Source organism: Phasianus colchicus, chromosome 6 (assembly GCF_987193195.1).
Source record: "Phasianus colchicus chromosome 6, bPhaCol1.hap1.1, whole genome shotgun sequence".
Lineage (NCBI taxonomy): Eukaryota > Metazoa > Chordata > Aves > Galliformes > Phasianidae > Phasianus > Phasianus colchicus.
In genome coordinates this window covers 49,522,070-49,542,823 of record NC_143441.1, presented here as the reverse complement: position 1 = coordinate 49,542,823, position 20,754 = coordinate 49,522,070, and the positions used below count along the sequence as shown (strand labels likewise).

The window sequence follows — 20,754 nt, the reverse complement described above, 5'->3', positions numbered from 1 at the left end:
CGGAAGCGGGAGGCGGAGCGTTTCCTCCCGCGGGGCCGAGGCCGCGCTACGGCGGCCGGGAGGGGTCAACGTGCGGGGGAGGCGAAGCGAAGCGGATCGGAGCGGGGTAGGGAAGCGCGGTGAGGCGGTCGGGACGATGCTGGAGGCGGCGGCCGCAGCCGAGCCCGAGTTGGACCCCGAGGACCTGGTGCATTTCTCGGTCGGCGACCTGCCCAGCCGCGGCTACGGCGTGATGGGCGAGATCCGGAGGCAGGGCAAACTGTGCGATGTGACCCTCAAGGTGCGGGCGTGGGGAGCTCTGGTGGGGGGTGAGGGGTTTGCATGGGGTTGGCGGGGTGCGGGGGTCCCTGCGCTGCTTTGGGGGGGAAAAAGTGGAGCTGGGCGTCCCCGTTTGGGGGGGAAGAGGGGAGATGAAAGCCTCGCTGCTCCCTTAAGAGGGGAGAAAGGAGGAGGTGAGGCCACCCCAAATCCCCTTGGTGAGGAGAAGGGAGAGCTGAGGGCCCCGTTTTGGGGAGAGAACACCCATTTTGCAGGAGGAAAAGGGGGGCTGAGGGTCCCCACCCAAGTCCTTTCAGTGAAGAGGAGGAGCCGAGGGCCCCGTTTTGGGGGGAAAAGAGAGCAACTGAGAGCCCTCATTTTGGGGAGAGAGTGAAGGAGACGAGTGTCCCCATTTTAGGAGGAGAAGGTGGGAGCTGAGTGCTCCCCTTCAGCTATTCTGTTACTGAGAAGTGTGGGAGGAGGGTTCCCTCCTCCCCATCCCTTTTGGAATCAGGAAGGGAGGGAGCTGAAGACTCCAGTATGGGGGAAGAAGCTTGGAGGGATAAGGGGGATGCTGAGGGACTCTGTTTAAGGGGGAGCTGAGCAGCCCCCTGGCTATTTTGGTGGTAAGAAGTATTACCATTAGGGATATCCCTTTCCCATCCCTTTTAGAACAAGGAAGGGAGGAGCTGGAGGCCTGAATTTTAGGGGGGTGAAGAGGGGAGCTGAGGGTCCCTCCTGTAGGTGAGAAGAAAGCGGAGCCTTCCATGTCTCTCTGCTGGGCAGAAGTGGAAGATGAGGCTCCCCTCCTTTAAGCCAAAGAAAGGGGGGACTCAACATCCCCCATCCCCCAGTACTCTTTGGTGGGAAGAAGAAGGAGCTGAGAGCCCCCATTTTGGAGAGGAGGAGAGGCAGCTGCAGGCCTCCTCCAGCTATTTTGGTGCTAAGAGTATGGAAGCAGCAATCCCCATTCCCTATCATTTTTGGAACCAGGAAAGGGGGTAGGTGAGAACCAGGATACCATGAGAGGTGATGGCATCAAGATGGACTCAAGATGGTCAGGTTGGATATTAGGAAGCACTCCTCAGAAAGAGTGGTTGGGCATTGGCACAGGCTGCCCAGGGAGGTGTTGGTGTCACCATCCCTGGAGGTGTTCCAGAACAGTGGAGATGTGGCACTGAAGGACATGGTCACTGGGCATGGTGGAGTGAGCTGGGGTTGGACTTGGTGACCTCAGTGGCCTTTTCCAACCTTCATGATTCTATGATTCTCTGCAGCAGCATGGTGAGGCTATGGCTGCCCCAGAGCAGGTTTCTCTCGCTCAGTCGATCTGCTCTGCTTCATCTAGAGGTGGACAAGAAAGAGTGTCACAGTCCTGGAGTATCTCAGATAACACCCCAGTGTTGTTCTGCAAAAGTCACTGGAAATAGTTTTCATATCTGTAGGTTTACCATCTCAGAAGTGCTTTTTTTGGTTTGTCTTATCTTTATGTTATCCCTTGCAGAGTGGGAAATGTAAAGAAAAATTAAAATCTGGCTTAAAGAGATCTCCAGTGCAGCTGTTAGGATGCATGTTGTTGCTGTGCTGGGCAGCTTGATGGCTGAGGGCACCATGTTGGCCCCACTCTTTTTTCATATTACATTTTTTCACATCAACTATTGTTGTCTGGGCAGGGTGTGAAGCCTTTCATTTCTGCAAAAGCTTAAAATGTATTTACAGCACGCCTCTGTCTTCCTTAAAACGAGTCTTAATTTTTTCCACCACCAGGATAATTTGTAATTATACCCAGGAGACATCCCAACAACACATGATGTGTTTGACAGAGGGCTGGCGGTGTATTTCCACATTGGTTTGAATACCAGCCTAGCTTTCCCTGTACACCATGACCTCAGGATCCTCCATTAGTTGGATGGCTCGGGCTGTTCTGAGCCATCATGTCAGAATTTTCTGTCTCTCTCTTTCTCTCTTTCAATCAGATTGCTCAGCGCTGGCCAGTGCGTCCCGTAGCAATTGAATTAGTGCTGCTGCTGTATGAGAGCCAAGCCATTGCTCAGTACAAGGTGCCTCCTCCAGCTTGCTCAGCACGCACTGTTGCGTGTTGGGAGGGTAATTATTCTTAGCTGAACTTTGGAAGTGTCTTAGAATCAGTTTGCTGGGCACAGCTGACGTAAAAGCTGCTTTGCCTTGACCTTGTTCAGGAACGCATTCTGCATCTGATGAGGAAGCTGAATCCTGCAAATGGAATCGTCTGGCAGGGGCAGAGTACTGAACCCAAATAGGGATAGGATGCAGCAGCATTTCAAGTTGCTACCTGGAAGAGCCTGCAGTGGATCCCAATGCATGTTGCAGCACTGCAGTGGGTCTGTTGCCTTATTTTTACTCTGCTTCTTCTAAACCATTGGCTTAAGAAAGAAAAACACCTGCCCAGCACTGCTGTGGGCCAGCAACTGGGTTCAGGGTGTGACTGCCATCCCAGCTCGCAGCTGAAACAGGAACCAGCAGTGCTTTTGTGGCATGGCTCTGTTTTTTGATGGCCTCTTTACTGCTATCAGTGTGGGCTCAACCATTCTCTCAGCAAAAGAAGTGTTTGCTGTACAAATGGGCTTCACATTATTAGGAATCATTGGTGCTCCTGCTTGTTCGTTGTAATCATTTCCCCTTGTTAAGCAAGATGAGCATTCGTTCATCCAGATGGAGGTGTGGAATTGGTTCTCCTTTCTCAGAAACCACACTGCCACTGTTTGTGTTGCTCTATAGGAGCCTCAGCAGCATCGGGCAGCGTGGTTTAGACGTGATTACGAAGAAGTGCTGATGTGCCTGGCTCTGTCAGATCTCTGATTATTCCAGCTCACCCTTGGGAAATCTGCTCCTGGTTGCCCATGTGAAAGCAAAGCGTCACTGGGCAATAACTGAGCCACGTGTATTCGTCAAGGCTTAGGAAGTGTGCACCACCCAGAGCCAAAGCTCCTACCCCGTGTGGATGGCTGAGATTACAGACTGGGGAAGCCTTTCTCTTTCCTGCTTTCTCAGTAGCTGCAAGTCAGCTCCTTCTACAGATGGTCCATGCAAGCATCTGCCCTTTCAGTCTCCCTTTGGCAGCACCCTGAAGTAGCTCAAGTGTTTACATAAAGGATAATTTTAGGATGATTTGGAAGAAGCAAACGTGAATAAACGGAGGGAGAAAACAGAGGCACACCTTATGCTGTGGTCACTGTTAATTTTCCTTTGGTGAAAGCAGGACTTTGCTTACTAAGGCCAAATTTCTGCTATTGCTCCATTCTTTTGGGATCCAGGTCTGAGGACTCCTGGACTCTGTCTCAACACAGCTGTTGGCAGGTTGTGCTGGTAATACTGCTGAAAATCCTTTGCTGTGCACATGGGATCTGTGTGTCTCTCCTCATCCTATATTGGTGTTACTGCAGAGCTGATTGTGGGTGTGCTGGTGATGAAGAAATGCCAAGCACGGAGCACTCCTAGCACGTGCAGAATGGAAGCTTCCCTCCTGCATCATCCCGGGCCCTAAGGCTTTGTCACCTGGGGGTGACAACACTTGTCCACCTTTAGAGATGGGTTAAGGTTTGGCATGCCATCTCTGCCCATGGGGGCATCTCCAGATGTCACCTGCTCAGCTGGTTGGATGTGACCTCAGTCGCTTACTGTGGGTTTTTGGATGCATCTGGGGAGGTTGGATTTCTGTTCCTATCCCTTTTTTTCCCTTGGAGATAAATATAAAGCAGTTTCTCGGGAGATCTTGGGGTTATTTTCAGCCTGTGCTGCTATTCAGGTTCTCTCTGGAGCTCTTTACACCCGAAGCATTTCACACTTGGTATCATTTTTTTTCTCAACGCAAGGCTTTGAGCTTTGAGTGTTATTTCCACTACCAGCACTGCCATTGGTTTTATCTTATTGGGAGAAATCAATGAGCTTTTTACTAAGCCAAGTGTTTTATCAGAGCCCTGCATTAAGGGTTTGGGTTCCAGCAGGGTCCCTGAGAGCCCCTGTTGCTCTGCACATGTGCAGGCACACTGCTGGGATCACCAAACAGAACGAGCCCAGGGGCAGAGAGTAGCTCTCTAATAGGAGCTGCTCAATTTAAAACCAGATAATCTTTTATGCACGAGACCTTCACAGTAAGGATCTTAAGGAAATCTTGTTCTGCAGAAGTAAGGAGCTGCTTTGGATTACAGCTGGAGTCGTTTTCTCTCTTCTGTCCCCATGTCTCAGCTGCTCTGGGCTCTATTCCCTTATATGAAGACAAATATTTTTAGCACTCCATGTAGACATTGAACCTGAAGCGTTAGCAGAAACCACGCGTTTCTGCACTGAGCTTTGTGCTCGGCTTCCTTGTGCAAAGCAAGCAAGCTGATTTCACAGCATGCTTGCACTGCTTTCATTTACTTCCCCTAACAGAAAGCCACCAGCTTAATTCCTACAATGTCCTCTCTGAGTCTGGAGTGCCAATACCATGCCAGGTCAGGAAAGAAGTGTGTTTTTAAAATGATCTTTGCAGCGGAGGGCTTGGGAGACATCTCAGTTCTGCAGTGTATTGTCACAAAAACAATAGATGCATTTAGTACACCTACACCATTTTTCAATGGAGAAAGCTTCATTGTGCCCTGGAACTAGTTAGGATTTCGTGGGAATGTAAGGGAGAACGTGCCTTCTGTTAATCAGCTAGAGAAAGGGAGTTCTGTCTCATCTGTGGTTAGAAGGATGCTTTGCAAGCAGCAGTTCTGTTCAACAGAACTATATTCTGCCAATACATAAGGCAGTGTATTTTGCCTTAAAAGAAAGGCCCTGGTTCTTATATTGTAGGAGAGAGAGTGTATCATAGAATGGCAGAATGGCTTGGCTTGGAAGGGACCTTAAAGGTCATCTCATTCCAACCCATGTTGTGGGCTGGTTGCCTCACACCAGCTCAGGCTGCTCAGGACCCCATCCAGCCTGGCCCTGAGCACTTCCAGGGATGGAGCAACCACAGCTCTCTGGGTAGCCTGGATGCAGCACTCTCAGTGCTCAGAACTCAGGAAGTTCTTCTCCCAGTCTGTACTCGGAGCTCTTATTGCTCTGACCCAACACTTTGCACTTGGCACTGTTGAACCTCATGAAGCTGTTGTGCATCCACTTCTCAAGGCTGTGCAGGTCCCTCTGGATGGCATCCCTCCCTTCTTATTGCCTCGATTGCACCACTCAGCTTGGTATTGCCTGCAAACTTGCTGAGGGTGCACTCGATCCCATCGTTTATGTCATTGATAAAGATGTTGAGGAGCACTGGTACCAAGATGAACCCCTGGGGGATGCCACTCATGACTGCCCTCCGTCTGGATACAGAGCCACTGACCACAGCTCTATGGCTGCAACCATGGTAACTCTTTATCCACTGACTAGTCCACCCTTCCAACTCATATCTCTCCAATTTAATTGTGTGGGACTATGTCAAAAGCCTTGCAGGAGTCCAGGTAGACTTGCTTTTCCTTGGTCAACTGATGCCAGCACTAAAAAGCCAACAGACAAATACAGTGTTTTGTGATTACTTCAACAGGAATGCTCTATTCCCAACCCCATCACAGGTGCTGCCACAAAACGATCTGTCACTGCCAATGAGAGCTTCCCCATTCAGCTCAGAGCTGAAGCTCCCCACTGAGATCCTGCTTTAGATGCCCGTCCCGTGGTGCTGCAGAGTGAGGGAAGCTGAATGCTGAGTGCCAGCCTGGTGTACAGAAGCATCTCAGTGGTTGGTCTGTGCCATTAGGTAGGCAAAGAGACCCTGTTAGCAGAAGGGAGTGCTGCTGCAGGAGGTGCCAGCTGTCCCTTGGCACCACGCTGCCTTTTGGAAAGGGTTTTTTGTCCTCTGGAGCGTGTGCAGCTGTATGGAAACACAAAACTAAAAGCAAAACCATTCCTTTGAACAGAAAGGGCAGTCAGCTCCAAAGGCAGCTGAGTGAGAGCTGCTCTGTAAAATCAAAACAAGAACTGAACAGGCAATCCCTCTGCAGCACGAGTGCTTGGCAATGACAGGAATGGGGTTACTCAATCCAAGAGAGCCTTTTTTGCCTTTTTTTTAAATGTTCTGCTGGTGCAGGCAGGGCTGTGATGGATTTGGAGCAAGTGGAAACCTGCTGGTGGACAGAAGTTGGACTTGATGATCCATGAGTCCTTCCAACTTGGGTTATTCAGTGATTCTATGAAAGGAAGAGGCAAGGAGAGCATAAATTGTCATCAAACTGCAGTGTGACTCCATTGGGTGGACAACGCATGTAGGAGAGCTGAATGCTTCTGTGTTCAGAGGGGAGGGAGATGGCTAGTCTTTGGAGATGGGAAGCACTTTCTGAATCATAAGAGGCAAGCATGAATTGAGAGGGCATGTGCTGTGTTCATCCTCAGAAGTATTTTTCACCTCACACAGGAAAAACAGGTATTGCCATTTGCCTGCAGCGAGAAGTTGAGCTGTTCCTTCAGGACTTGTCATTAAGCACTGATGGTACAAACATAATGATGGATTCTGGACTGGAGATCCCTGCTCATAAATCACCTCAAGGGCCTTCTATCATTGCATGAGCAAGTTAAAAAAATAATAAATAAAAATTGCAAGTCTTATCTTGCACAGCACCTCTTGGCTGGTGACGATGGCAGCACGCAGCTGGCCCAGCTATTTGCTGATGCAGCCACAGAGCTCCCATCCTCCCTTTCCCCTGCTAAAACAGCAAAAATGATTCCCTTTTTCACACAGCTTGTTTCTGTTTTATTTCCCTGACCCACAAAGTCAGCACGAGGGAAGTGTGGATGGGGATGCAGGGCTCAGCTCTGTGTGGGGACGCAAGGTTTCTCTTGCAGCAATTAGAACCAGCTCTGATGAGCTCACAGCCCGCCTTGCTGGTTCAGGATCATCCCAATGTTCTCACTCTGTTAAATGGAGCATTCATTCCATAGGGTGAAACCCTTTCCTTAAAGAAGGGTGAAACCCAACCAGGGAACACGCCTGTCCCTGGGAGCTGCCGAGTGGATGGGTGGTGCTGCCCAGAACAAGGTGTTTCTTCCCTGTGATGATACAGCTCTCATTAACCCAGCTGGAATCTTGCTGTGTGACTGTAAGTGATGGCTTCTGCAATAACCAGGTGCATTATTTCTAGGGAGGCATTGCATTGTGTGATGGAACTGTGGCTGCACATCCCCGAAGTTGTGCCACCCTTGGGATCGGAGCGCAGGGATTTGCTTGGAGAGCACAGCTCTGCACAAATGCTCAAGCATTGCTACAATCTGTTGTAATTGCACCTGGAGGATAAAGTTTTTCACAAATTGTGTTTGTGTAGAAGTGAGATTCAATTCAGATGTTCTTGCACCCTTCAGTGGTTGCTCAGGCACATTCTGCACTGCTCAGCTGGAAGCTCTCATTCAAACCCACCCAGAACTTCAGAGCCCTGCTAACCCAACATCAGTGCTGCAGTTGGGCTTGAGCCATGCTGTGGTGCAGCACTTGCTGCTGTAGCTCTATTAGAGCTGATTCCTCCCTCCCTCCCTCCTAAGGAGCACCATCTTCATCTGCCAAGCTAAAAAGCCATCTCATTCCTGCCTCCTTCTGCATCGTAGTCAGTTGCCACAGTCATCTCCTGTAGGGTGAAGTTAGCAGAGCAGGGAGAGAAGGGGAAAGTCCCATCTCTTGCTTACACGTGTTGTGCAGTGCTCGGTTCCTCTTTCTTTTTTTTGAATGCTGGGGATTTTGCTTTCTAAACTCCCAGGAAGTCATATTTACAGAGTGCAGTAGATCTGGGCTTAACGGAACACACAAGGCACTGGGTTTGATTTAAGCATAAAACCCCAAACACAAGTAGCATTTCTGCTAATAAGCTCCTGGACATGAAAGGGCAACAAAGCTTTTTGCAGTGAGGTGCATAGGAGAACAGAAGGATTCTTGGCTGACCTGGAGAGCAGAGCACCCGCTGCGCCAGCTTGTTTGTCCTGCTGAAACAAAGCTCAAAAGGGAAAACCTCGCTGAAGTAGGAGAAAAAGACAGTTCTGTACAAGCTCAGATAGGTGTAGACTAGCCTGAGTCAGGTTACTGTGGAAATTAGGAGAAAAATAACAACTCTGACCTAATGAAGAGGAGTCATCAGAACAAAGATTGGTGTAATTTTGCAGTGAGTAAAATCTTTTCAGCATCTGCAGTGAGAAGTGGAATTGGAGATGCAAGAACCTCTCCTTCTTTCAAACCTCTCTCCATGAAGGCTTTTAGAGGATATGAATGTGAGCTGGTGCAGCAGATCCTATGTAGGCTGAAAGAAGATGAAGTTCTGGTAAAGGTGACTAACTTTCTGTCTATGGAACTGTAATGCCATCACAGTGGTAATTAGGAGGCTGAAAACCAGATTCAGAAGTTCGAGTTCAAAAGACAGAGTGTTCTTTGCAGATTGAAATTGTCTTTCAGCCCTCAGGCTGGCAGAGCTGTGCAACAGGGAATCATCTGGACTGTGTGACTGGTAGTGGATGCTGCTGACCTTTCCTCCTACTTTTTTTCCTCTCTTTTAGGTGGGGGACCATAAATTCAGCGCTCACCGGATCGTGCTGGCAGCTTCCATCCCCTACTTCCATGCCATGTTCACCAATGACATGATGGAGTGCAAGCAGGATGAAATTGTCATGCAGGGGATGGATCCCAGGTAAATTCCCCAGGCACCTGTGCAGGATAACAAGTCCTTTGCAGGACTTAGTGTTGCATGTGCAAGGCTTGAAAGCCTGCCCTCCATGAACTGCCCTAGAAAGGATTTTCTGAAGGGATTTTCAAGGAGGCTGTGGATGCCCCATCCCTGCAGGCATTCAAGGCCAGGCTGGATGTGGCTCTGGGCAGCCTGGTCTGGTGCTTGGCGACCCAAGGGGGGTTGAAACTAGATGAGCATTGTGGTCCTTTTCAACCCAGGCCATTTTATGATTCTGTTAGCAGTGCCCTGTTTCAGGTTAATTGAATTCAGTAGATTTCTCACTCTTTCTCCCTGTTGTTTAGCGCACTTGAGGCTCTGATCAACTTTGCCTACAACGGACACCTGGCGATTGACCAGCAGAACGTGCAGTCTTTGCTGATGGGAGCCAGCTTCCTGCAGCTGCAGAACATCAAGGATGCCTGCTGCACCTTTCTCAGAGAGAGGTAAGGGGCTGCCAGTTAACTGTCTTCTGCAGTAGGAGTCATTTCTGTGGTGTGGGTTAAGCCAACATGATAAGAAGGTCTCCATCTCCTGAGGCTCACTGTTCTTCTTGTCTATAAAATACATTGTTTGCAAGATGGGGACAGTATGTTTGCAAGGTCTGGGGACAGTATAAGGCCTTGGCCAGCTGTGGGAATTATTATCTACAGCAAAACTAAGTGAACGCTTCCCTTGTTCAGGGTTAGCCAGGTACACAGCACAGTGCTGCCTCTCCATTAACAAACCCATCCTCCCAGCAGTTCCCCTTCCTGCTGCTGACTGTATGGGAGGGAAGGAACAAACAGACCCACAGTTGGATAGGAAGCAGTGACAGAGTTAATTGATTCCAGTTTTTCCAGTCCTCTAGCTGATATTTGGCTGTAAGATCATTCCAGCAGCATGATCTGGAAAGCAAAAAGCAGGGTTATTCCTTGGAAACATACCACACAGCTTCAGGCTGTGCCAGGAACCTGATGTGCTTTGCTTCCCCCTCGCTCCTCAGCCTGATTTCTCTGCAGCTGCTCTTTGTATTCCATGGTGGGAGATTAAATACACATACTGTGTCTCCTCTAGTTGTTACATCACCTCTAAATAGAATGAAAACTATGGATTGAGGAGAAAAAATTGTTTCCTCTGTTTCAGGGTGTTCCATGTGAATCTTGAGTTTTTGTTTGTTTAAAACGAGGTTATATGAGATTGTAGAGTATTCAGGTTTTTTTGCAAAACCATTTTATGTGGGGTTGTGGATGTGACAAAGTTGGAAAGAGGTGGGTAGTGTTGATTTAGGAGCCCCTGCTAGCTTTAGGTGGCTAGATCTAGATCTAAGCTAATCAAGGTTGTTTGGTTTGCCAGAAGTTTGGCTGCCACGCTTCTCCCAGATCTGGAGCAATGGAGTATTCTGAGTTAAGTCCTGGCTTTGAGTGCTTGGCTGTCACTCAGTAACAAGAAAACTGGTGTACTCTGTCCATTCAGAAGAGCTGGAGCACGCACACCAAGCTCTCTTTCTCATGTGGGAACATGACTGGGATATTTTCACGTGCGCTGTGCTGTAAGCAGGCCCTCTCTGGCTGTTGTCTCACTTCCCAGGGGCAGAGCTAGAATGAACACTGCTGTGAGATGCACTCTGCCCCCCACATAAAAACTGTGTGAGCTCAGCCTGAGGGTCTGCATAAGTGTAATCTGGGTCCAGAGTAATTAAAGTGTCAAAGAGGAATGCAAAAGCGTGACTTTGGACCTGCATAGATTGGAGTGCGTGGGAATGCAAGAGGCAGAGCTTTGTAGAGTAACTGTGTGAGCTTTGAGGGTCATCCTAGTGTGAAAGTCCTCCTCCATCAGCACTGTGCATTGCTTTTAGGGCAGTAATTTAAATCAGGGCATTTGCCCCAGACAGAGTATAAATGGTTTCACATCCTTGCCTGCATCTGGACACCACTGCCAATAACTGGGCCCAAATGTTTCCCCATGTGAACAGCACATACTTCAGTATCTGTTGATCAGTGCCACAAAGCATCACAACTGGTGGCTCTTCTTGAGCAATGACATGCCAGTGCTGGGCAGGGCTCCTCGCTGGGATAGAAGTGTCCAGGTCACATTGCTGCCTCTGTAGAGCACCTGCTTGTGGTATCACCTTTTCCAGTTGTTTATGCTGCTGAACAGCTCTATGGAGCTGTTTTTGCTCCGAACTGTAGCAGTGCTTCTCACTATGTTATCTCCAGCTGTTAAGGCATCTCTGGTGAGAAAACCTCCTTCACATTAAAAAATGGCTTTAAGAGGATGTAACAGGTGCTGTTCTGTTCTGTGCATACCTACAATCAATACCTAGTTACACTTTTTGTGCTGTGTGCTCAAAATGCAGCTTTGTCCAACACTGGAGTTACAGAGGTACACAGCCTAGGAGGCAGAGATGTGGGAGAGGGATTGCTGGGCATGGCCTCACACTTCCCCCAAACTGACAACCCGTGACCTTAGAGCAGAGCCAGCAGCCTGCCCAGTGCTGCTTGGCAGGTTTAAGGAGAGATTTTAAGTCGTGGTTTCCATCCTTTGGGTCTGCTTGCAATGCTGCCATGAACCCATTTGCTATTTTGTCATCATTCTGTTAAACTGACATTACTTTTGCTCTCCCTCCCCTTGCCAGGCTTCACCCAAAGAACTGCCTGGGCGTGCGGCAGTTTGCAGAGACGATGATGTGCGCAGTGCTCTACGATGCTGCCAACAGCTTCATTCACCAGCACTTCGTGGAGGTATCCATGTCTGAGGAGTTTCTGGCACTGCCTTTTGAGGATGTCCTGGAGCTCGTTTCTCGGGATGAGCTCAACGTGAAGTCTGAAGAGCAGGTATGTGTGTGGGTACAGCTCTCAGCAGAGCCACTTGTTTCCTTGGAGGATGAGGCTGAGGGTATAGGCAAAAGGAGCCTCCTTCCAGCCCAGGACTTCTCTTGGAGCATTATTTTCCATTGAATTTGCCATCAAGAAGCTCCTCTGGACAGGCTGAGCCACTCTGGAATGTTTCAGCATCTTTGACAATCTGTCAGTGTAGGAGAAACAGAGCCTGTCCTTGAGCCAGAAAACCTGTTCTTCTCCTTCTGAGGAGGTGACTAAAAAGCAGTCCTACCACTGCCTCCATGTAGGATAAGAGAGGGCTTCTTTAATGGATCTGTTTGAAGTGGCCCAGCAGACAACCCAGCTCAGGTTTTTACTGAGAGAGTCCTGTGAACCAAGAGCGGGTGACTCTAGGAAACCAGGCTCCCTTTGTAATCTCAAGTCAGGAACACAATGCATCTTACTGCAAAGTAGCCACCCAAAACAGAGCAGATGAATGGTATTAGATTGAGGTCTGTGTCTCCAGTGATTGTGGAGGGAGCCTAGAGAGACCAGCTCAGTGTTTCACAGGGATAGATAGCTGTTACTGCAGACTAAGTCAAGGCAAGGCAGGCAGTGCCAAAGCCATGCTGCAGGAGAGTTCTCTGGTGCAGCATAGAGCTGTTCTCTCTTTAAATTGTCATCTGAGATGAGAAGATCCTTGTCAATATGTGGTTTCTTTTCCATCAGACAACTGGCAGCAGGAGGAACTTGAGAAAAAAGCAACAAACAAAACCAACTTCAACTTCCCTTGCCTCTATTCTGTCAGGTGTTTGAAGCTGCACTAGCATGGATACGTTATGAACGAGACCAGAGAGAGCTGTTCCTGCCTGAGCTCCTCTCCAAAATCCGCCTGCCCCTTTGTCGGCCTCAGTTTCTCACTGATAGAGTGCAACAAGACGACCTGGTGCGCTGCTGCCACAAATGCAGGTGAGGCCTGGACATGGGCTTAGAGGACCTTAGGGTGGATGGTGGCATCAGCGGAGGTAGCAGGAGTGTGCTTTAGCAGTCTTGGAGTTTGAAATTCTCCCTGTAGAATCACGTAGGTTGGAAAAGACCTCTGAGATTCCCAAGTCCAACCACTGAGCCATCCCCACCATGTCCACTGGAACACGTCTCCACATCTCCACAGTTCTTGAACCTCCAGGGACAGTGACCACACCACGTCCCTGGGCAGCCTGTGCCACTGCATTACCACTCTTTCAGAGAAGAAATCTTTCCTAATGTGAGACAGAATACCTATCTCACATAGCAAAATGCAAAGCACTCTCCCCATTTTTAACCTGGCAGCAGGGCTATGTTGTACTCTGAAAGAATTGGCTGTGGTAGCAGAAAATCAGTTGCCTAAATCTGAGTTAAGACAGTTGGTTTTCATCACGGGGGGAACCAGGATCCACCAAACTCTTTAAAAATCTCACTTTGGTTTCAGAGATCTAGTGGATGAAGCAAAAGATTATCACCTCATGCCAGAGCGTCGACCGCACCTCCCAGCATTCAAGACCCGTCCTCGGTGCTGTACATCGATTGCAGGACTGATTTATGCTGTTGGAGGACTTAACTCAGCAGGTACCTTGCACATCCTCTCCCCACAGTGAAGAGAGTTAATGTAGTTTGCTGAGTAGGACTATGAAATCATGAAGATCCCATTTTGCCCTTATACAAACATAGAATTGTTAACACTGGAAAAGATCACTGTTATCTCCAAGTCCAACCCCAGCCCATCCCCACCATGCCCACTGACCACATCCCTCAGTGCCACATCTCCACAATTCTGGAACACCTCCAGGGATGGAAACCCCACCACTTCCCTGGCCAGTCTGTTCCAATGCCTGTCCACTCTTTTGGAGAAGAAATTTTTCCTAATATCCAACCTCACATGAAGCATTGGAGAGTTTTCTCCTTGCTGTGCAGCTCTCTGGCCTGTAATGCTCAAGGTTGCTATGATAATGCTATAGTTTAACATCTTCCCTCTAGAAATTCTGTCTTTGTCAGGCTTAGGACAGCTGTTCTGGTGTATCTCAAAGAACCAATGTATTGAGAAGGTGTCCATGCCCCTAACAACTTGTAGAACTTGGAAATACTAGGCTGAAGCTGATGACACTGCAGGATCACAGCTGCAGACACAATGCACTTGTGTGACACCACTCCTATTATGATAAGGGGCAGAAAATATTAAACAATCTGCTTGGAAAATGTCCACTGGGGTTTTAAAGATCTGCCAAAGAATGGCTCACTGAGGTAGGATCTGTGTAATGGGTCCATGCTGGGATGGCCGTTCTTCCTTCGCACCACAACGTGGGTGACTTAGAGGGAGGCTGTATTTCCAGAAAGCAGAAATACCAACGGATGTGGCATAATACAGGTCTCTGCTGCCCCTTGGAGACTACAGAAGGCCCCACTTGCTCAGCCTAGGACTGATCAAGCCTTGTTGCACAGAGCAGGCAGGTTTTGCACCACTGCAATCCTTTTGGCATCGCAGAGCGCAGCTGAATTTTCCACAGCAGCTCGCTACCACCATGCTGCAGAGGCTGAAGAATGGGTCTCCCCCTTTTAATTTGAGTAGCAAATTTTTATGCAGGTGACTCTCTGAACGTGGTGGAAGTCTTTGACCCCATTGCCAACCGCTGGGAGAAGTGCCAGCCGATGACGACGGCACGGAGCCGTGTTGGTGTGGCCGTGGTGAATGGGCTGCTCTACGCCATCGGGGGGTACGACGGGCAGCTGAGGCTGAGCACTGTGGAGGTGTACAACCCTGAGATGGATTCCTGGTCCAAAGTGGAAAGCATGAACAGCAAAAGAAGGTATACAGACTCACTGAATGTATAGCTTTGGAGCTGGAGGGGTAAAAGTGAGGTTGTAGGAAGGCTGGGGAGTGATGGTGGATGCCAAATGAGGGGTCCTTGCATGGGGACATAGCAAAAAAATGAAAGAATAGAGGAATGGAGTTATATGGATGCAGAAGTTTCCTTGATCACATCTTGGTCTGATTCTTGCTTTTAAGAGGGGACAACTTTCATCAACTCAGCAATACAGCATTAATTTACAGGGAAATCGTTTGGCAAGTAAAAAGCAGCTGAGCAGTAATTAGTGTGAGCTGTTAACTACAGAGGTCTTTTAGTTCTGATGACATATAGGAGCGAAGTCACATTAAAAGAGTGTGTTAACATTCTGTAAGGATTTGATCTCGAGTCCCAAGGAAGGGAGTCAGAGCTCCATTTCTTCATACTGTGATACTAGGTGGTAGATAAAGCACTGGTGAGCATAGTGTAGGAAATTCTCCACTGCTAAGAGTAAGAATAAACCTGTTTTTTTAGTTTTAAATCTAGGATTGTTTTTCCCTACCAGAAAGCACAGGAGAATCATAGCTGAAAAAGAGAGGAAGATTTTGATAGCCCAGACACAGACATTTACAGCTAAGCAAAAGGTGTTTGGCTTTGACCAGAGCTGCCACAGTACATGACCACCCTAGGGATCGTTTTGTGGTTGGATTTGGGAGTACAGCCTGTGTTATTTTGATAACCCACCTACTAAGCTGTGTGATTATTGTCCTCCCCACCACAACACGGCAGCTGCTTCCATGTTTAAACATATTCCTGGCTTCCATGGGTTTTGCTGTGGTTTTCTTCACACTCATGCCTGGTCACTGAGAGCTGCTAAATTGCTCGCTGTTCTGCAAGCTTTGCAGTGCTTATTTATCATCATGGTTGGTCTGGTTTGTTTGTTGTGGTCTGAGACGTGGATTGCTTGGGAAGAGTGCACTGCAAGAGGCTGAGTATGGGAAATCTGAGGCACGAGGCTCTCAGTGGTGGCATCCCAGTGACTGCTGGTGCCACACTGCTTCACATGAGCGTGTCACAGGAACAAGTCCTGGCTGTTGTGGTTCTTAACTAAAGCTTCATGTCTGGCTCAGAGGCAGAGTTCATCTAAATTCCTAGAACCGTTTCCATCCTGTGAGATCACCCACATTTATAATTTGTAGCAGAAAAGATCAGTTTTTCCATAGCACTGAGGCTCCTGGGAGCTTTTCCCACAATGAGAGCAGAATGGGTGTCAGATGCCCTTGTGTAGGGGGAAAATCATAGAATCATGGAATGGCCTGTGTTGAAAAGGACCACAATGCTCATCTAATTTCAACCTCCCTGCTGTGTGCAGGGTCACCAACCACTAGACCAGGCTGCCCAGAGCCACATCCAGCCTGGAAAATCTCAGCAGCTGTACAAATCCCTTGGCTCTTGAAGTAGTGCTGAGGTTCTGCCCTTGAGAATTGTGTTTCCAAGGTTCTAGAAAGAGGTTTTTTGACTTCCGTTTCAAAAGTGGGATTCTAGCCTCTTACTTGAAGCATCCCATTTGGTAGCCTTTTGGACCCAAATAGACAATTTAGAAGGTGTTGTGTGATGGTGTTCCAGCGGGGTCGGGCACCTTCACCGAACCAGCTGTACATCCGACAGCACTCCTGTGTGTCCTGAGGCTGTGTGGCAGTGCCTCTGGCTGTAGAAAAGAATCATTAATGTTGGAACAGATCACTGACAACACCAAGTCCACCCCCCAACCTAACCCCACCATGCCCACCGACCACATCCCTCAGTGCCACATCTCCATTGTGCTTGTGCACCTCCAGGGGCAGAGACCTTAAGCCCCATCTAGTTCGAACCCCAAATCATTACCCACAGGAGACCCAGCATTGTAAAGCTGGTGATTGTAGACAACAGATGAGGCAGATCGGGTGGATTTGGCACACTGCAGACTGTAAGGCCATGCCAAACCATCTGGTGGTTCTGCTGCTTGTTGCAGTGCGATGGGAACGGTGGTGCTGGATGGGCAGATCTACGTTTGTGGCGGATATGATGGAAACTCCTCGCTCAACTCCGTGGAATCCTATTCTCCAGAAACAAACAAGTAAGAGCTCTGTGTGCCCTACAGCTTATCCTCCTGCTGCTGCCAGGGGTGTGCCATGCACAGTGTAATAGAGCCCTGTCAATAAAATAAACGTCGTGAAGTTAGATGGAAAGTATTCAGTACAATGTCCCTCCCAGCAGGAGGTGCAAGCAGACTAAACTAATGATTTATATACAGTAAGAAGTGAAGGGAGAGGTACTGAAAGCCAGCACTGGAAAGGCCTGCAGAGCTGTGACAGCCTGTGGAGCAGCTGCTTGCTGTGCTAACTTCTCTCTTCTCTTGGCAAGGTGGACAGTGGTGACCCCCATGAGCTCCAACCGCAGCGCTGCTGGTGTCACTGTGTTTGAGGGCAGGATCTACGTGTCGGGAGGGCACGACGGCCTGCAGATCTTCAACAGTGTAAGTCCATAGAATCATAGAATGGCCTGGATTGAAAAGGACCACAATGCTCATCTAGTTTCAAACCCCCTGCTATGTGCAAGGTCGCCAAGTACCAGACCAGGCTGCCCAGAGCCACATCCAGCCTGGCCTTGAATGCCTGCAGGGATGGGGCATCCACAGCCTCCTTGGGCAACCTGTTCCAGTGCATCACCACCCTCTGTGTGAAAAACTTCCTCCTAATTTCTAACCTAAACCTCCCCTGTCTCAGTTTAAAACCATTCCCCCTTGTCCTATCACTCATAAACAGCCATTCCCTGTTCATGCAGTGTGTTTCTTCCCTGTGTATCCCCTGAAGCAGGATTTAGTGTGGGACAGACAAGGCTAATTCATCTGCCTGGGTGTGAGAATGCAGGAAGCAGTATCTGAACTGGGTTTTCATTCATGTGCTGCCCTCAGAAAGTTGTAATTAAGGGATTTGCAGGGAGCAGCAATAACTATTTCCACCTCGCCCAGCAGATCAAGTGCAGATGATTGTCTGCAGCCTGAAGTAACGCAGAGCCAAGATCTGCAAATCTGCTTGTCTCAGCTCATTCCTGAATTGGATGAGTTTGGAGCAGTGCTGAAGTTCTTGCAGGAGGGGTCCATCTAATGGTCTCTCCAGAAACACAGGGGATACAAAACCTCGGGGGGGGAGATTGGGGGTTTCTACTCTGCTCCACTCCCCTCTCCTTTCCTTTTGTCTCCTCATGTAACCACTGCAACACACTGCCTGGGAGAGCAGGGAGTCTCACTTAGAGAGATCTTTGAGGACAGCCTGGGCTCACACCCTTTGGGTCTCACAGCTTTGGCTGTTTCTGTTTTGGGGCACCCACATAATTTTGCATGCAGGAGGAAAATGGTAAATTTTCCTTTTGCTACCTACAAATCATAGAATCATTAAGGTTGGAAAAGACCTTTAAGATAATTTATGTCCAGCACCAAACCACCTCACTGTGCCCACTGACCATGACCCTCAGTGCCACATCTCCAGATTTCTTGAACACTTCCAGGGATGGTGACTCTACCACCCCCCTGAACAGCCTGTGCCACTGCATTATGACTCTTTTGGAAAAGAAAATTTCCCTAATACCCAACATGAACCTTCCCTGGTGCAGCTTGAGGCTCCTGTACCTCTTTAAAACACAACCCAGATAAATGGAGAGGGAGGCAAAGGGAGCTGCATCTTCTGTGGTTTGTACAGCAGTGGCTGGTGGCACCCAACTCATTAAAAAAATTGAATAGCATTATGAAATTGGAATATATGAAATCAAGAGACAAGGTTAGGATGGATGGGGCTCTGAGCACCTGATGGAACTGTGGGTGTCCCTGTTCAGTGCAGGGGAGCTGGACTAGATGGCCTTTAGACTTCCAACTCAAATGATTCCATGATTCTCCGATAGCACCATTTTCCTGCACAGCTTGCCGTTTGATGACAAAAGTGTCTGATGTCTCTGTATGTTCTTGGATGTCTGTCTGCCTTGAGCTTCCCCTTGATGCTGTGCCATCCCTGTGTCTGTAGGTGGAGTACTACAACCAACACACGGCCACCTGGCACCCTGTGGCCAGCATGCTCAACAAGCGCTGCCGTCACGGAGCAGCCTCACTGGGAAGCAAGATGTTTGTCTGCGGGGGTTACGACGGCTCTGCCTTCCTCAGCATGGCTGAAGTGTACAGCTCTGTGGCAGATCAGTGGTATCTGATTGTCCCCATGAACACCCGGCGGAGCCGAGTGTCCCTGGTTGCAAACTGTGGCCGCCTCTACGCCGTTGGGGGTTATGATGGACAGTCCAACCTCAGCTCGGTTGAGATGTACGACCCGGAGACCAACCGTTGGACGTTCATGGCCCCGATGGTCTGCCACGAGGGGGGGGTCGGTGTGGGCTGCATCCCTCTGCTGACCATCTGAGGAGGCAGCAGTGAGGAGCTGTCTTGTAAGCGACAATCGTGGGAGAGCTCCAGCCGGCGTTTCCCGCTCTGATAGCCAGAGAGATCCATCTCCAGGTGCTCAAACACACACAAAACTTGACACGACCACCCCCACCCTTGGCTCTTGGGCTGAGGCTCCAGAAGGATCAACGTTTTTTGAACTACAGTGCGAGTGTGAATGTGCTGCTATGAGCAAGGAGCTGCCCTCCTCCTGCTTTTGCCTCTGCACAGCCCCACAGCTGAGCAAATCCTTCCTCTCCCCAACAGCACTGAGCCATGTTGGCTATGCTTTGGCCAATGCTGGGAAGTGTTGTTGTGGGTTGGGAGGGAACATTCCTAATTGCGACACAGAACGGTTGCTTCCATGACTTGAAGAACACCTGTACACCTGTCAGCAGCAAGGACCCCAGTATCCCAAGAGTTTGATCAGCAGTGGTCTTTTTTGGGTTGTTTCAGCTTAATGCTGGCCACGTTGAGATCTTACCCAGTCTACCAAAGCAGGCAGAACCTACCAATGTAGGCCCGTAAGTCATATCCAGGCTCTGCAAGTTCGGGTGCTTCTTGCACAAGTCACTGCTGGCTTCTCCAAATGCTTTCTTCAGCTTAGATGGGGAAAATTTCTCCACAAGAGCCACACGATGGAGAAACTGGGAGGAGAAAAAGTCAGTTAAACCATCGGAGCGTTTTAGCAAACATTGGAGGAAGAATGCCAAAGGTCAACCACACTAAGCAACAGCCTTGGGATTTCAACAGAGGAGGCAAACCAAGGTGTTAATTGTCAGGATACCCCTTAATGGTCAATAGATGTCACCAAAAATAAGCTTTGGCTTTTCTACGTTGGTATGTAAGAGGCAGCTGATACAGAGTGGCCAGGATCTTTAAGGAAGAGAGGGATCACTGCCTCTGTTTCTAACAGCACTGGAGATCTGTGGCTGTGTTGGGGCAGCTGCAATTCAGCTCTGGGGAGCAGAGAAATCTGCAGCAGCATCCCTGCAAGGCACTGGTGGGAAACCACACTTCCCCAGCGTGTGTGAGATCAACGTCTTGGGGTTTTTGTGCTGGGAAAGGTCTTGGCAATGTGCTTATTTCATGGCAGCCACGCAAGGAAACTTCCTGTGGCCAAACTGTGGCAGGGCTGCAGGTGCTGCCCCATGTCCCTGCTTGTCCCGTTGGGCTCAGCACCACTTCCAGCCCTTCCTTTGCTATTTTCAACCCTACCCACTGCAGCCAAAGGGAGCTGCTGCTGCTGGCTTGGTCCTCCCCAGAACCAAACCCACCAAGCACCACTTGCCTGCATCAGCCCTCCAGCATTCCCCTGCATGAATGTGAATGGTGAGAGCCACAGCTCCCTGCCCACCAGCACAGCCACAGGGCAGGGAGCCCCTCAACACTACACCCACTGCAGGCAGCGGGGGGCTCAATGCTGCCCTGTGTTTCCAGGAGCTTTGGTGTCCCCCCACCCAAACCCATGCTTCTCCTTCATAGCTGACTCCCAGCTCGGGATTTTAACTTTGGGTGTATATGTGGATGTCTATATATTCAGGTACTGTGTATATTTTAGGTATATATAATGAGCATATCTGGCTATAAATGTGGTTTGTCAGTATGTATTTCTTCTGTGTACATACGTCAGTGGATGGGTTCACTTGGTGAATTCATTGTGAGGTTTCCGTGCTGCTAAGACACTTTAAAAAGGAAAAACAAAACAAAACACGAGTATTGCA

At 49.1% G+C, this 20,754-nt stretch overlaps 1 protein-coding gene across 4 annotated transcripts; it reads left to right on the top strand.

The window, feature by feature from the left end:
* The first annotated feature begins 11 nt into the window (after positions 1-11).
* KLHL18 (kelch like family member 18) lies at positions 12-20,636 on the top strand. 4 transcript variants are annotated; one of them, XM_031607784.2, is made up of 10 exons: positions 12-280; positions 8,782-8,912; positions 9,254-9,394; positions 11,566-11,764; positions 12,558-12,718; positions 13,218-13,354; positions 14,352-14,589; positions 16,580-16,684; positions 16,972-17,083; positions 18,624-20,636. In XM_031607784.2, exons 1-10 carry the CDS (start codon positions 137-139, stop codon positions 19,008-19,010), a joined length of 1,755 nt encoding a protein of 584 aa, XP_031463644.1. In that variant the 5' UTR covers positions 12-136; the 3' UTR covers positions 19,011-20,636. The 4 variants fall into 4 exon arrangements, with proteins under 4 accessions (XP_031463644.1, XP_031463645.1, XP_031463642.2 ...); XM_031607785.2 differs by having other exon boundaries at positions 13-280; positions 14,367-14,589; XM_031607782.2 differs by lacking the exon at positions 12-280 and adding an exon at positions 7,197-8,555.
* Positions 20,637-20,754: the final 118 nt, after the last annotated feature.